The sequence below is a fragment of the Dermacentor andersoni genome, chromosome 10 (genome assembly GCF_023375885.2).
Source record: "Dermacentor andersoni chromosome 10, qqDerAnde1_hic_scaffold, whole genome shotgun sequence".
NCBI classification, from domain to species: Eukaryota; Metazoa; Arthropoda; class Arachnida; order Ixodida; family Ixodidae; genus Dermacentor; species Dermacentor andersoni.
This window is the reverse complement of record NC_092823.1, coordinates 127297645-127313535: the sequence shown is the minus strand read 5'-3', so window position 1 is coordinate 127313535 and position 15891 is coordinate 127297645. Positions and strand designations below refer to the sequence as shown.

At 44.9% G+C, this 15891-nt stretch overlaps 1 protein-coding gene across 1 annotated transcript in view; it reads right to left on the bottom strand.

Annotated features, from left to right (window-relative positions):
* Nucleotides 1–1601: 1601 nt before the first annotated feature.
* The window catches only part of LOC126544997 (adenosine receptor A2b-like), a 127376-nt gene continuing 113086 nt past the window's right edge, over nucleotides 1602–15891 (bottom strand). Inside the window, exon 2 of the mRNA XM_050192587.3 lies at nucleotides 1602–14489. Coding sequence (XP_050048544.1) covers nucleotides 13243–14358 — 1116 coding nt within the window. The 5' untranslated portion in view covers nucleotides 14359–14489 and the 3' untranslated portion in view covers nucleotides 1602–13242. The remainder of the gene's footprint in view (nucleotides 14490–15891) is intronic.

The following is a 15891-nucleotide window of genomic DNA, read 5'->3' as shown; positions in this document are numbered from 1 at the left end:
AGTCGTATGAGCCAACCTTGAAAATCTTTTTTGAAGCCATAAATACGGGATTCTTTATTTTATAGTTAACATGACTTTTAAATATCATCCGTAACATGTAGCACAATTCTACTTCTTGAGCTAGATTACCCTCAGAGGCAGAAATCATTTGCGCAAGAAATGAAAGTGACTAAGTTTGATTAAAGTTCGCTAACTAACTTTTAAACCGATTACATTACGCCATATTAGGCAATTTGCGAATTGTAGCCGGTGACTTTTAAAAATCATGTCCACTCCGAACGAATTCCGAGGATGACACCAGGCAGTTGTGTTCCATTATATTTTGGATGTCAGTGCATAAAGAGGCGTTTTGCTAAAATCAATGGTATAGCGCATTTTTGCCGCAAGTTTGAAAGCCCTTATCTCAAAACTGGTACTAGCTTTAAAATCCATTCCAAAGGGACGCGCCTTGTGAAATAGCTCGATTTCAATTCGCGTGCTGCAAATGGTGCGATAAAGTAATTAGTTGAAACGCTAACTGGGGAAGTTTTGATAATCGGCGAATTATGAATGTTGATTTCCAGTGTAAGTAGTGTATACCCCTTTGTGTATTCCAGCTCAATAAATATATTTGTTCTAAATGACATAGGCGACTTTGAAAAAAATGTTAACGTTAAAATAAAACACCCGGTATATACCTACGCCTTCGCCCAAGTTACATAACCCTGAAAACACATTTTTTGGGATGAACAATTGTAACGCAAATAATACGAACACATACAACACAACACAAGACCGCACACAGTAGCGCCCGCGGTGTCTGGTCATGTGTCCTTTGTGTTCTCTTTATCTATGCTACAATGGGTTCATGAAGTATCAACGAACTAGTCTAAGAAAAACAAAGTTATTTCTGTAGTTACAATTTCGCGAAGTGACCTTTAGTAGAGCGTTCCAGATCGCCAACGCGACATGGTTTGGCTCCACCTGACAGATAAAAAAATCAGACCACTTTCGTTGCTATGGGGACATCTTATGTTAAACCTAGCTCCGCCCCCCAAAAAAGCAACAGCTGAAATTTCTAAGAATGGCAAAGCATTGCCAGAAAAGTCAACGAGACATAAAACCAAGCAATTCATTTTATTGCTAATTTGTTTGCCGCCGAAGTGAAACATTTTTTTTTCGGGGCATATCGGGCAAGCAGCAAGGGTCGAATAATAATCGAAGTGAGTTGCATTGAAAATAGTCATATTATTACCATAGTTACGAAAGCCATGCGATGCGCGCAACGTGAGTAAAACCATTGACAGCAAAACGTCTTAGCTTCGAAGAGAGCCGATCAGAACACCTCGTGCTGCTTTAGCATAAAAAAAGGAGCAGCAAGGAAATCACGTCACCCTACTACGTCATTTCCGTATAACCTTCAGCGCATGTGCACATTTGGACCTGCCGTTTTATATCGTGGGCCACGGGCTTTCGTACCCCACACTAAAACTACATAAAACCGCAGTAAACCAGGTGACGTGTCTTTCACCTAGTTGCATCGGCAAAAAAAAAGAAAGAAGAAATGAAAACTCAAGGGAAAGCGTGCGATTGTGAAGTCGAATAAAATGTCGACACACTGGTTGAGAAAGGAAGCACGGTGACAACATTTATTTTCCTTCGACAAAAAGTGTTGGTTCCACTTCAACAGCTCGCTCGGGAACACGAAGAAAAGTCTTGTTGACGAGACACATTTTTAACCACTCTCAGTCTCGCATGTTGCGAACTTATGCGTTATCAAGCCGGACAGAACAATGAACGTTTACAAGTGCACGAAACTGCGAAGAAGTCACTCTGCAACGCCACGGCACAAAGGTTAAAGGGTGAAATATGCGTTAACACTTTAACGTTGAACACATGAAAGGCTGGTATTGCGCTGTAAGTGAAAAACCCCTCATACGCAACACAAAAATTCACTTTCCCGCATCAACAAATTGCGGCACACCTTTATTTATTCCTCTGTCGTTCAAAACCCCCTATCACTTAGCCATTCTGTGTTCTCGCTAGTCAAGTCCATCACAATTGCGTCATTGCTAAGATAGGATAAAATAATTTATTTTTTACCAAAATATATAGGCAAATGCCTTAAGTCTCATCCTTATAGCCACCATCTACAGACAACTCTGGCTTCAGTAAAGAACTGAAAACGCAGCGGGGGGAGGGGGGGGGGAATACTTTCAACTTGCGGAAACGCTAAGAATTACTAGGGTAGCAAACAACGGCAACATGTGCGCAATAAAATATCGCCCTTCAACAGACAATTGGCGTTATCTTTTGCCCTTAACTTTGCACTGGTTCAGATACAGATATACAGCTTTGTTGCGGTAACACCTATGAGAATACGTTTTCTTCTTCTTTTCTCTTGCGAAACTCAAGTTGTGAACTACAAGTTTCCTAACTTTTTTAAAGTATTACCCGCCAGGCAAAAATAATTTTGATGATGCGCGATATATTAAAATATAACAAGCTTAATATCTGCCTAAAAATTCTGCAACGTCAGTTTACGGCCTATGCGAAAAAAATTTGCACCGTATCATTTAGATCACAACAAGTGTTGTATTGAACAATATGAAAAACTTTGCTTCTTAGGGCACACACAAACGCTAGAAATATTTCTATAAAATACTTTCTGCAGAAAATTTAACCGTCTTTGATAGAATCGTCTTCACAGAAAGATTTTTGAACTGCATTTAACACAACAATCTTACAATAAATAACAGTCTATCATTTCTGAATGTATAAAATACCAAGTCCCCGAAGGCAACATCATTTTGACATCAACAGTTAATTTTGCTCATTATACATTTGTTTCTCAAGGTATTTTTATTTCGAAATGACATATCAACATGTAGAAATGTCACGGAAATAATGCTACCACAAGTTGGGCACATATCAGCACATTTCATGCCTTTCAGAATATTTCTTATAAATATAGCGGTTATACTGTGTGTTTGTGCTGTTCTCTGCGCATTAATTTCCCCTTTGGCATTATAACAGTGCAGCATCATAACCTCAAGTTTGAAGCTACTAATGAGTTTGTCGCGGTTTCTTCCATATTCGGTTGTGCGCCAGCCTTTCAGTAGTTGAACGTCTCTTGGGCAATAGAACTTCAATGCTCGGGCATGATAGCTGGCTATAAGTAAAATAGTCTTAACCAGATGCCTCTGTCACAGGAGACAACTGTTTTGCAACGTAAACGAGCAGAGACACACATTATGCATGTCAACATCTCGAGATGTGCTATTTGTGGCAACACTTTCGCTGGAACATTCAGCAGAAACCGTGGTGATCTGCCGTAGTTGCTTAGTGGCTATGGTGTTGGGCTGCTGAGAACGAGGTCGCGGGATCGAATCCCAGCCACGACGGCCGCATTTCGATGAGGGCGAAATGCGAAAAGGCCCGTGTACTTAGATTTAGGGGCACGTTGAAGAACCTTAGGTGGTCAAAATTTCCGGAGTCCCCCATTACGGCGTGCCTCATAATCAGGTCGTGCTTGTGGCCTGTAAAACCCCGTAATTAAAAAAAAATCTTGCCCACAGATTTGTTCCTTTGGCTGTAACGTTCGCTTGTTAAAAAAACGCGCCTGTTTACCTAAACAAATACGCAGCAGCACACGTGCTCTTTGCGCGGACTATAATTAACAGAAAATATTACATGCGTTGGAACATGAGATTTGTAAACGTAAAATAATTTTCTCAGTCTGCATACGAAGCGCACGAACGACGTGAAAACTAACCTGACCGGCATCAATGTAGGAACGATTTGACAACAAAAAATTGTGCAATTCAGAGTTTACCGTAAGCAGTGCTTTCGCTTAAACGTGGGAACACACAACTCACGGAAGCCAGCAATAATCGGGCACGAAAGAAAGACGTTATGGATGCTTTTAGACTCCTGAAATGCTCTTTCAAGGCTATTGCGTTAATTTTAAGAGAGCACTAATAGGCACGATTGAACTTATTTGCGACTGTTTGACTGTCCTCTGCGTCAAATAAAGTACGTAGCTCCGTTATTTTGCATTCGGCTCCAGATGCATTTCACCACCGATGACGTCAATGTCACTTCGCAGATTTTAAGTTATTTGCGCGCATCCTGGCTGGACCCTTTTGTACGCGAAAAGCGCATCAAAGTTTCCAGTCTTTGCTCGCTTTTGAATACTACAGGTAATGCGCCTCTTTATTGCTAAACATAGACCAGAACTGAGCAGCAGCTCTCGAAACCTGTGACGTCATGGGAAGCTCATTCGTAAAATTCAGGGAGACCTCGTCCTCGCGCTCTTGCTGGCATCCAAAGCCTCCTATGGTGAAAAGACTGATCCGTCGGCGATACCGTAGGGGGATCCTATCAGGCCACATTAACTTCCTTTAAACTTTTATTGAACTTTTTTGTAGTTAACCGTGTAATGACCAACGTACGTATTAATTATGTTACCACGAGTTGATACGTCAAAATTATTTAAGCCCGAGAAATTTAACCCGTAGCCTGTGAGAGTGCTTTTTGATACTTGAAGAGCAAGTTTTCAATTGTGCACAGCTCAGCAGTTCGCCAGACCAATAAGTAATTAATTAATAATTATTTGAAGTACAATTTTTATCAAATATCATTATTTTGTTTTTCATACAATTGAACTCCCCATAGCCAGAAATAACCATTAAAAAATCTTCTAATTTTCGTTCATGTGGGACTGTGGGCACTACAGGGTTTACGAAGCCCGTTTGTATACACGCGGTACAAGAAATACCGGGAACACTTCACCCATCGCCATCATCAATCTACTTAGGACCTCTGGAGAACAAGAACAATGTACATTTACCCAGCGATCTACAATTACCTTGCTCTTTTGTCAGCCGTTTCAGTCTCACCATTCCACATCACACCATCTACTTCTGCCTTGAACTTTGTTTACTCTCCCTTGGCACCTATTTTGTTACTTTGTTGGAATGCTGAAGATCTGCTCGATGCCCTGATTGATGAATAATGTCCGCTTACGTCAACAAAGCCAAGCGCATGGACATAACTGACCCTGCAAGAAACCTTAATTGTTGCCATACACGGGAATGTGTCGAACAAAGTTTTACTGAACGCTATCACATTTTTTGAAGACAGAAATATGCACAAGATACCAGAAAAAATACCATATGCACTATATGCAATAACTCATATGAACATATGGGTATCTGATAGAAAAACCCGTATGTTCCCTTACATCATTTGGCACGCGTCCCATACGTTCCATGTGGTTATATAAACATATAAATCCCGTACAAAAAGCCAAGTGCTCTCATATATCACATAGGGCATGTTACGTGTGATTATAGACTTGGAATCCCACATAAAAGCCGCATGTTCCCATATATGGAAAGACGTGTTTAGTGACGTAGCCAGAAATATTTTTCGCGGTGGGGTGGGGGGCAACTTTTTGACCATTGCCGAGAAGAAGAGGAAGGCGTGAAGGGCTGGTAAGGCCGCATGCTAACTAAAAAAATTATTTTGAAGGGGGAGGGGGAGTGGTTTGGGGCACGTTCCCGATGCACCACCCCCAGGCTACACCACTGCATGTGGCTATATATGAAACATGTCTCATATATATGCGGGTCCCATATGACATATGGGAACATACGGGGTTTTCCATGCCATCAGCTTTGTTTATACAGTAGTTATATGGGTTATGGGACACATGCGACTTTTTCACGGGGTCTCAATCTTTGTGCCCGTTGACGCCGTTTTGTGTCCGGCGGTATCCGTCATCAACGTGAGAACTCAGGGATTCAAAAGGGCAATGGAATGTCTACTTGGTTGCTGTTGCTGGTTGCACACCACTCATTTGTCCCTGTTTTTCTGTCTGCGGCATTTTTTTTACATTGCGCCAGAAGAAAGCATGAACTCAGGGAGACCCGAATCTCGAGAATAATGTGCATCACTCAGACGATGAATTCTGGCAATCAAAGCTGTTGGACACGCACAGGTCGCACAAAAGTCAGTAACAAATGACGAGACGAAAGGTGTACTGTGGAAACGGATGACCATAAACTGGAAACGAGAACCGGAGTACAAATGGTAGGTTTAATACGTTGGGTAAACAGATCGGTGGTAGGTAAGTACTGCGAGCAGCGAATGGTGCCATGTGATCAAGGTCTTGTCTAAAATAATTACACTTGCTCTGGGTTTACGCTACAACTGCACGTTAGGAGGCGTGAGTGCTGACAATATTAACTGTTGCGTGCAGTGGGTAGCTTCAGTATGCAAAAAAAAGTCGCAGTTTATTCCGAAAGACGAAGCGTGCATTGCGATAGCAACTTAGTAGACAGCTTTAAAAGCCATACGAAGTGAGGGCAGTAGTTTTATCAGCCGTATAAACTTATAAACACTCGCTTACTAAGTAAATTAGCAAGCATGGTGTCACGCGCGCACAGGTAAACGTGAAAACACCTCGCTGGATGAACGCAGCAACCCGCTGTCAAAACGCTGGAGTGAGGAATCGCGGCAGCAGCAGCGAGTGAATTTACTTTCGTGCATCTCTCGCTTCAACGCGAACGAAATGTTGAAAGCACAGCGCACACGAAGCTACCGGCACTAGGCGCACTTCTTCAGCATCGCAAATCACCTCGCGCGGGACAGAAGACGGGGCGTTTCCGTCCCGCCTTCCTCCCTGGCGCACCCAAGATCGAGCCGCGATCGTCGGCTGACGCTCGCAAGCTTTCACTCGCACGTACAGCGTACGGCATGCAGCGACGATGTTATCGTGTTTGGACTTTATAGGGAACATCCCGACGACGGCGACGGCAGAAATGCGCTTGGGGTGTCCGCAATAAAAATAAAAGCTTAAGTAGTTGCAGCGTGGAACCTTCAAGCTTATGTGAAACGGAGGAACGCTTTATTTGGCAAAAGCTGAACGAAATATAAATTTGCTGCACGCGAGCGAAAAATTGCAATGCTGGTGATTGTTGCAAGAGTGAAAATTATTGGGTATTATACTGTACAATTTGACTGTTGCAACGCTACTCTCCGCAACTCCTGCCCCCACTTCACGTGAGCAACTTGATTATTTCTTCAAGCTAGCAGAAAGCTACAAAACCCAATTTTGCAAACTACGAAACTACTAAAAAATTTTATCTTCCCGCTTTGGATGCCGTTAACACATGCAGTCTTCTGTATTTTGGCATCTGTCCTTAGTAAGATTCAAATTTAAACCTCTCATAATTTGAAAAAGTTTACTGCTAATTTTCACCATCATCATCATCATTATATTTATTTTGACCACTGGATACAAGGTGAAAAAGGGAGAGCCGGAAAAAAAGCCGAAATTTCTTTGGCTAATTATCAAACTTAGCGCAAAGATTCAGGATGTTTATCAACGTATGACTGTAGCAGACATTAAAACTAGTCGTGTTTAACACATTTGAGATGAATTTTCTGTTTCAGCAGTTATGCGTTTCGCATGTTTCTTACTGAGGAAATGTGAGTTGCCTTCGGACCCTTTATGTTACGAAAACAAGCCTCGCAGGAAGTTGAAAGGTGTCAACTTCCAACGCTTGTGAAATGCGTAAAAAAAAGCAAGGAACAATTCGCTCCGACCACCACCCATATGAGGACTCAGATTACGGCGCCCGAACCTGGCAGTATCGCAACTAGTACGATCCAAATCACTTCTATGCAACTTTGCATCGGACGTGCTCGATTGACCCTTCGCGGTTGACACTCTCTGCAAACGAAAAACGTAACATCAGTGTCCTTTCCCATCCGGGCCGCAGACGGCATTCTGTGCCAACCCCCAGAGACACTCGCAGCGCGTGCCGTTTGGCTGAATGGGCAGAAACGGAAATGACGTCGTCACCCCTGCCCCACGTTTTCTACGCTTTAGTTCACATGCGGACTTTCTATCAAAATTTGTAACCAGTAAATACGGAGGTTATAGTTGAGCTTGGACCACTCTGCCACGACGCAACGTACCGTAAGTTATTATGCGTCGAAACAAAAATTACGTGGAGTTTTACAGACACCGAGCAAAAAAAAATCTGGAAGGAATATTTGTACGATAACACAAAGGGCAGTGATTTGCTCGTTTGAGGCCAGAGCTGGCTGCCTGAAGACAAAGACTCACAGGTTGAGGCAAGGTTTTGCTGCAGAAAAAAAAAAAAATAAAGCGGAGACGACTCATCATATTGTCATCGAATGTCAAGATGCCTGGGACACTTTGGATGATGCTAGAGGGAAAAGGTTCTCGCTGTGCTTGTCATGATGCTGCAACGTCACGGTAACGTAAGAGCTTACTCCTCCACAACGATAGGACACAAGAGGCAGTTCTAGTGACTCTCAGAAAAAGCAAACATTTGGAAACATACCACGAACTATGAAACGCCAACACAACGAACATCTGTATAGGAGCACGAAAACACTTTCGTAGAATCTTTTACATTCATGATAACGAAAAAGTCTGGTGAGAAAACAAAGCTAAATGAATAAAGAGCGCCTGAGGATCGACGACGATCATTGACAGAGACATTTCTCTGACGTCAGCGAAAGCTCAGAAACGAGTCCTGATCACCACTGGTTTCAAGACACGCGTTTCGTATGGTTGACACATACCTATATATATATATACATATATACACAGCAGAATACTAGGCGTCTGGGAAGACTGTGTAATGGCTCTGGTCATTCGCTAACACGCAGTGATCCACATCACGAACTGCGTCCGTTATTTACAAAGCATTGTATAGTTCAGCTGGGTAGTTGAATGCCTTTATATCCCAATAGCATTGCCATGAATGCTATGAAGTATTTCCTCTGGTGCTTGGCCTTTTCTTCCAATTTACATCTGCCACCGACTCTCGTTACTGCATTTCTCTATTTTACTGTCGACTCACAGCACTATTACTATGTGCCCTCGCAATTCCTTTGCATACTGTCACGGAGTTTCCTTGAAGGGTTGTGGACTCTGTCAAGCAGGTGGCTTTTCGTTTGTCACCTCAGCACCACTGTATTTTTTTATCTTCCAAAGAACTGCTCGAACTCTTTCAAGCGTCAAGAGTTACGTTGACACTTCAGGTAGAGTAGGAACAGCCGCTACAGATTTGGTCATTTACGTTTTGTGGCCACGTAACGTACGAGCCCGCTGTACCTCAAACACCATTAGGTAGCCGACCGAAGGAATTGCATTGTCTTCAAATTATATTAAAGCACGCATCTGCTAATGTCAAATGATGTCAAATCTTGTACTTTCGGGACATCGGCGTTATTCTCACAGACTGCAGGATTTTTCTACTAAAAGAAAAGCCATCGCAGATGTAGCGCAATACATCAAAGCCAGCAAAGATGCGTTTAATACTGTTCTCACACTTTTCAGAAGTTCTAGGTAACCATAAATTAGACTTTAGGCTTTAGACAATTGTATCTGCTCGAAATCTACTTATAAGTTTGTGAGCCCTTCAGTGCAAATCCTTCGTTATAACAGAATTTTCTTCAAACCTTTCGAGCGTTATTTCATTGTTAATGCTTAATATGGATGGCTAACGTCGCTTTCATTGACAACAAAATTAGAACTGAGGGAACCCATCATTCACGATTTAGGGTCAAATGCTGAAGGTGGTACTGTGGCACGCCTTTCAAGTTTTTGCTGACTCCTCGAAATAGTTACACATTGCGAAGCCCAGGCGATGTTTGCCTAAAATATGTTTTTTTTTTTCCAAAGAGCGGAATCCTTCAGAAGTTATGCCGGAACTGTGTGTTTAGTAATCATCGGCGTCCATGAGTTCGTGCTAGAAACGCCATTGCGTTGCCGCTGTGCCTGCACTTGACATTATACAGCAAATTAGGGTAATAAGGTGGTCACACATCATCACACTTTCTTTCAAGCCGTGTAGCAGACATGTAATTTCACTACCGCTCGTTCAGAGAAGACAGTTGGGCTAGTTGCTAATTACAGACTTAAGACCCCTTTAACCATCGCGAAAAAGATATCGGTCGACAGCAAAAGGCACATAGCACAGAACGCTAGACTTCAACTTGACGTTGAAGTATAGCGTTCTGTCCTGCATGCTTCTATCAGCGTGCTTACACTGCGCTTACAAGTACAGCTGAGCTGAGCTACAATGGCCACATTGTAGGTGCAAGGCTCATGAGCTTGTTCACCTCGCATGCTGCTGTTTCACTTGCGAGTGGTGTGGTTCCTGTGCGGAACTACAGCCATAAGTTCTCAGCTCGAATAAGGAAGTGCCACAGTAGTATTTTGCGCTCTAAACAGCTCAAACTTTTCAGAGGCCTCAATACACGCATGTAACACTCATTATCAGTCCAAGCATAATATAGACTACTAGAAAAGTCTCATTTAGGGCTCTCCAGGCACCACTGGCATGCGCTGATATCGGCAAACTTATAATGAAGAGCTCTTCCTCCTATTGTCACACCATCCAACTTTCTGCCACCAACTCTGGATGTTTTACGTCTTTTGATAATCATTCTTTTATAAACGCTAAACAGACCACCGAACAGTCAGCTTAAGCACAGCTTGTCCTACTCGGAGTTACCCAGTTCCTCATAAATATTTAGTAAAACAAACTTTCTGAGCTAGCTTGTGCATGCTTTGGACCAGTATTGAGGTACAGCATAGCGGACACCTACGATGACCATGTCATGGAAATTAATTTACATGAGAGGGAACCTGTCAGAGAGGTTAATTTAAAGGGAGAAGACAATGTTAGACAAATAAATTTAGGCGACAGAAACGATGACAGAGCAATACATTTATTTTTATGGAAAGTCAGCATTATTATACTCTGGTGGACTCTCGATTGGATGTTATTTCTTGCCCACCCTAACATGTGTCGGATGTATATACTATCTCTTTCCTTATAAGGTAGTTCTAGGCAATAAATTAAAAATTAGAAGTTTGCGCCGGCCTATGTCGTCTCTTTTACACTCGGTGTCCTCCATGCAACATTTTTTTTATCTATGTGGCATCCATTTGCTGTCTGGCGTCATTCTCGTAAATGTCTGCTTGCTCAATTTACTATCCTCAGTTCACGTTCGAGATTTTTGTTTGTTTGTGTATTTGCTTGTGGTAGCCTCAAACTTTTAAGTACATCCGCGAGTGGGGGCAGAGTACGTGGGTTGTATTTTGTTCCTCTTTACTATCATTGTTATTCTCATCGTCAAGATCTACAGCAGCACAAATAAGTGTTCTACATACTTTTGGCGAACATTGTACATTAGCTTCCAAGCCACGTAACCCAGTCAGGCAATGCAGGAGTAAATACATTGCTTTATGCCGCTAGGAAATGCATTGCTGTTTACCGAATGCATGGTCACCGGTGACGTCAATGACAGTAGCAGAGCTCGTGGCGTCACCTTGTGACAGTTTTTTTTAACATGAATGCTTTACAAACAATTTTGCGTAGCGTAGACATTCTTGCGTAAGATGAAAAAACCCACTGTACGCTTTTGATTTCCCGGCTGACGTCTATTTATCAAAACATAGACAAAGCATGGTCTTTGCAATTATTGTTATGCGTGCTCTTCTCAATGTCAGCGTAACAAGAAGGTACCACGAGCACTGCCGCTAATGTGTGCGTCCTTCGTGTTCCGGCATTCCTCAAAGTGTTAGAAAATAAAACTGCCTAGTCATGCCGTGCCTGCGGTCTACGTTTTCTAATACTGAATGTGATTGTTAAAAACCAGGCAGTGTAGTTTTTTTTCCACACAACGCAGAGCCGTTACAAGAACAGTGGATCCTTCCTATGGCTATTTTCGGTATCGCGCAATTCCCGTTCTGCCCTCTTTGGCTTCGAGTTGACGGCATCCTTCTCTACGCAAATGAAAGTTAAATGGTGAATTATGTACATGCTAAAAAGGTTTCACATTCACTGACGTGCGCAGATAGTCACGTGCGCATTCGGACTGACGCCCCGGTTGAACGCATCTGGCACTGCCAGCACTCGTTCACTCATCAAACGTCGAGTGACTCCGGTGTCACACCGCGTGCTCTCTTTGAGTTCATTGCACGCTCACAACCAAGTGCGATCTTGCGATCGACGCTCCAAACGAGCCACAGCGCAGTTTGGTCGCTCAGAGTTCTTGTGCTTGGACAGCAATGACGACTACAAGACGAAGGCAGCATAGGTCTTCACTGGGCATAAACACATACGCTTGCATTCCAGACAGCACAAGGCCTACATTCCCGAAGCATCGAAATCACGCGTATATGCTGAAAGCAGTGTGTTTCGACACATTATGTGATTGCATTTCGTTTGCCACGTGACGAGCAGTTGTCAGTGTCACACAAAGCTTTTCTTTAAAATCCTGTCAACAATAATCACAATTAAAAGAAACAAGCAAATTACATAGGTGACCATCCGGCAGTGTTTTATAATTGGAAAGCCTGTATGCGTTAGAACCATCCGATTCGTATAGAACTATGTGTCGGAAACATGGCTCACCCCGACTTCTGCAATCAGCCGACGGCCAGTTCGAGACTAGCTGGAAACTTGTAGGGTGAATTTGCCGTTAGAATGACCACGCACTGTAAATCCACGCATCTGAGGGGGTAACCTTGTCGCGCAGCAGTTATCGGTATAATATTTTTGTGCGTTTCGCTTAATGCGGCGTGCCTAGCAATTTCAGGAATGCGCCCCCAGTGTGATGACTCAGTGACAATGGCATTGTGCTGCTGAGTACGAGGTCGAGGGTTCAATTCCTGGCTGTGGTTTCCGCACTCTGATTTGTGCGAAACGTACAGGGTGCACGTTAACGAACCGCAAGTGGGCAAAATTACTTCGGGGCCCTCCTCTACAGATGGCGTATACCATGCGGCTGCGAGGCACGAAAAACCTGATTATCTAATCGTGCAGCAATACCATGCGAGTCTCAGCGCTCGATAGCGCTTCCGACAGTGAACTACCGGAAGCACCGTGTTAAAGAAAGGAAACGCACGTAACATTGATAACGATTACCGTTGCGTGACCAAGTTACTTCCTGAAACCGTCGGCCTGAAATATTTAAGAACGTAGTGTACTAAGTCGAATCGTATGGTTTTCACGAACACGTGATTTCTTTTTCCGCGTTTCACGTTTGTGGCCAATTCGGAGGTTTGCAATGTAGCAACGTTGAACACGTGACGCCTCAGCTTAGGGCGTGTTGGCCTTGAGTGTCCAGAAGGTATCTCACACAGTCACGCAAGTCTGAACCGAAATGCGAGCGAATAGCGCCTCCCAGGCGCACGCACTCCTTTCACACGTAACTGACAGGCCTCAGATCCATCATGATCAGTGTCCTGGTGCACGCGGAGCAGTCCGTTTCGAGTGGCGGCAACGTCGTGCTCGCACCGGCGGGCCTCAGCGTCGACGCCGTACCGCACCGACTCCGATGAAGAGCGCTGGGACTCTCCCCCAGGAAGTCGGCGGACATCCGAGGAAGCAGTTCCTTGAGCATGCGCAGAAGGGCGGCCCGGAACTCGGAGTTCCGGAAGCCGTACAGGAGCGGGTCCACTGCGCTGGCTCCTAGGCCTCCGAGACCCAGGTAGAAGGTGGTCTTCTGGTCGTACGGCTCCTCGGACGCCGCCTCGAGGACCATGAAGGCGACCACGGGCGTCCAGAGCATCGCGAACGTGGCCACAGTCAGAGCCAGGGTCCAGCCGTAGTGGCGATCGGGAGGCAGCGCCGTCCGCAAGTTGCCCTCCACCGAGTAGATGGCCCTGGCGTGCCTTCGGGCCACGACGTAGACGTAGACATAGCTGCTGGTCATTACGGCAAGACACGGCAGGTAGAGGGCGCACAAGAGGAAGATGCGGACGGGGATGGACACGAGCTTGAAGCTGCACGGCGATTTGAGCGGCGGCAAAGTGAGCAGAGGCGTGCCGGAGACCAGGATGGCGTAGGCCCAGATGGCTAGGACAGTGCGTCCGGCGGTACGGTGGGTGATGAGGTTGTTGTAGGTGAGCGGTAGGGCCAGGGAAGTGCAGCGGTCCAGCGCCACGGCCGCCGAGCTGAGCATGGCCACGCCGCTGAACTGCACGAACAGGCAGTAGGGGAGAAGACAGAGTGCGGAACAGCGGATTCCGGGCCGGGAGAACTCGAAGTAGAGTCCCGGCGGAAGTAGGAGACCGATGCCGAAGTCGGCGCTGAAGAGAGCGACCAGGAAAAGGTTGCTGGGAGTTCGGAGTCTCTTGAAGCGGTACATGGAGAGAAGGAGAAGGGCGTTGCTGCAGAGGACGACGGGAGAGAGAAGGAAGACCAGCAGAGCGGCGAGGGCCACTTGAACGGGACTGGTCCACGCGTTGGGTTCCACCAGCTCGCCGGCGACGTCCCAGGGTGAGCCATCTGTGGTTGGCGTGGCATTCCATTCCATGGTTCGCTCCTTTTATATATTTTTCAGTCTCGGCCGTGCAGGACTTGCGGGCCCTTGCGGCCTCGATTCAACGACTCGGCGGGCATCGGCCTCTGGAGGAATGGCCCCTCATGGTATCTTGCACCGGAGGCCTGCGAACAACGAACGAAAAAGAATTGTGCGTTATGTATCTAAATAAATTCGCTTACCAAGACTATGAAGGTTTGTACTAAGGTTAATTCCTATAGAGAAATCTGGCGCTGCGACTACCGTTGGAATGGTGGGTAGCACGTGGGTTTCTCTATTCACAGTGCACATGTAGTTTGGAACTTTGTCGCACTCGCACTAAATAAATTTTCAAGTAATCGCAGTTTGCTAACCACGGCAAGGCAACGAGTGTAAATCAACACAAGTGTATATATATATATTGAGTGCGCGTATTTATAACGAAACGTATTGTTCAACATAACCAATTTGCAAAATGACAATGCCGTTTGATGCAACAATGACGACGTCTAGGCAAATCCACATGCTACCCATATCGTTCACATGCTGGCTGAACCGTCATAGTTTCAGCTCACGTAGACACTAGCTTCCGACCTCCCTCTTCTGGTAATGTTTATAGAAAACTATACAAATTAAATGCGTACAACTCCGCAGTTTGTACAAAAAAGAAACAGAACAGTGAACGAGTGCTTATAAGTTCGATCAAGATGGAAAAGAAAGTTTCGAAAACGCCCAACGTGCGAGGTGCCTTACAGCTGACAAAATAATATTTCAGGCGGCAGAAAGTATCGCGAAGTATGTGTCGCAGTTATCTTTCGCAAATGTCAGTGCGTAGCCGGCTTGAGAGCTGCTGCCCAAGGTTGCATAACCACTGCAAAAGCTTAAAAATAATCTCAGCAGTCGCTGAATCTTCATTGCGCAAATCGCGAACCACTCCTCCGTCGTGTCGAGAAAGCAGTACGTCTGCTGCGGAGAGCAGACGATGCTGCCATGCGTGTATTTATACGTTGCAAAGAAATTCCATGCATCTGTATACGGCTGGCTCTCGCTGAACGATCCAAACTCTCCGTTGAGCAGAGCAGCACATTTTTGTCGACGTATGTAGACGGCGCAGTTGGCATTGAATCTTATGCATCTTGCACAAAAATTCTCAAAACGAGAACCCCCAGGACTAGAAGGCGGCGAGGGTACACTCTCTGTATACCGGCTGCTGACAGAAAACATTTCAACATAATAGTTACGATATCAGGTCACTAGGGTATCAAACCATTGATGCGTTTCCGTTCTGGTCAACCTACCTGTCGTTCGAATCTCATTTCGCTCAATCTTTCTCCAGGGTTGTGTAACACACGACTCACCTCAGGTTAGCTGCCGATTGTGTTGCCCCAGATTCTTTAGGAGAGTTCGGGGAAAAAAAAGGAAGCAGCGGAGAAGAACCTAGCGCTACTTCTGCACTAGCATAGACATCCAGACGACGTCTCGCCTACGCGCTTGCTCAACAACCATGGCCTTGACTTTCTTAAACCCGGAGACATATGGGCCGCTGCG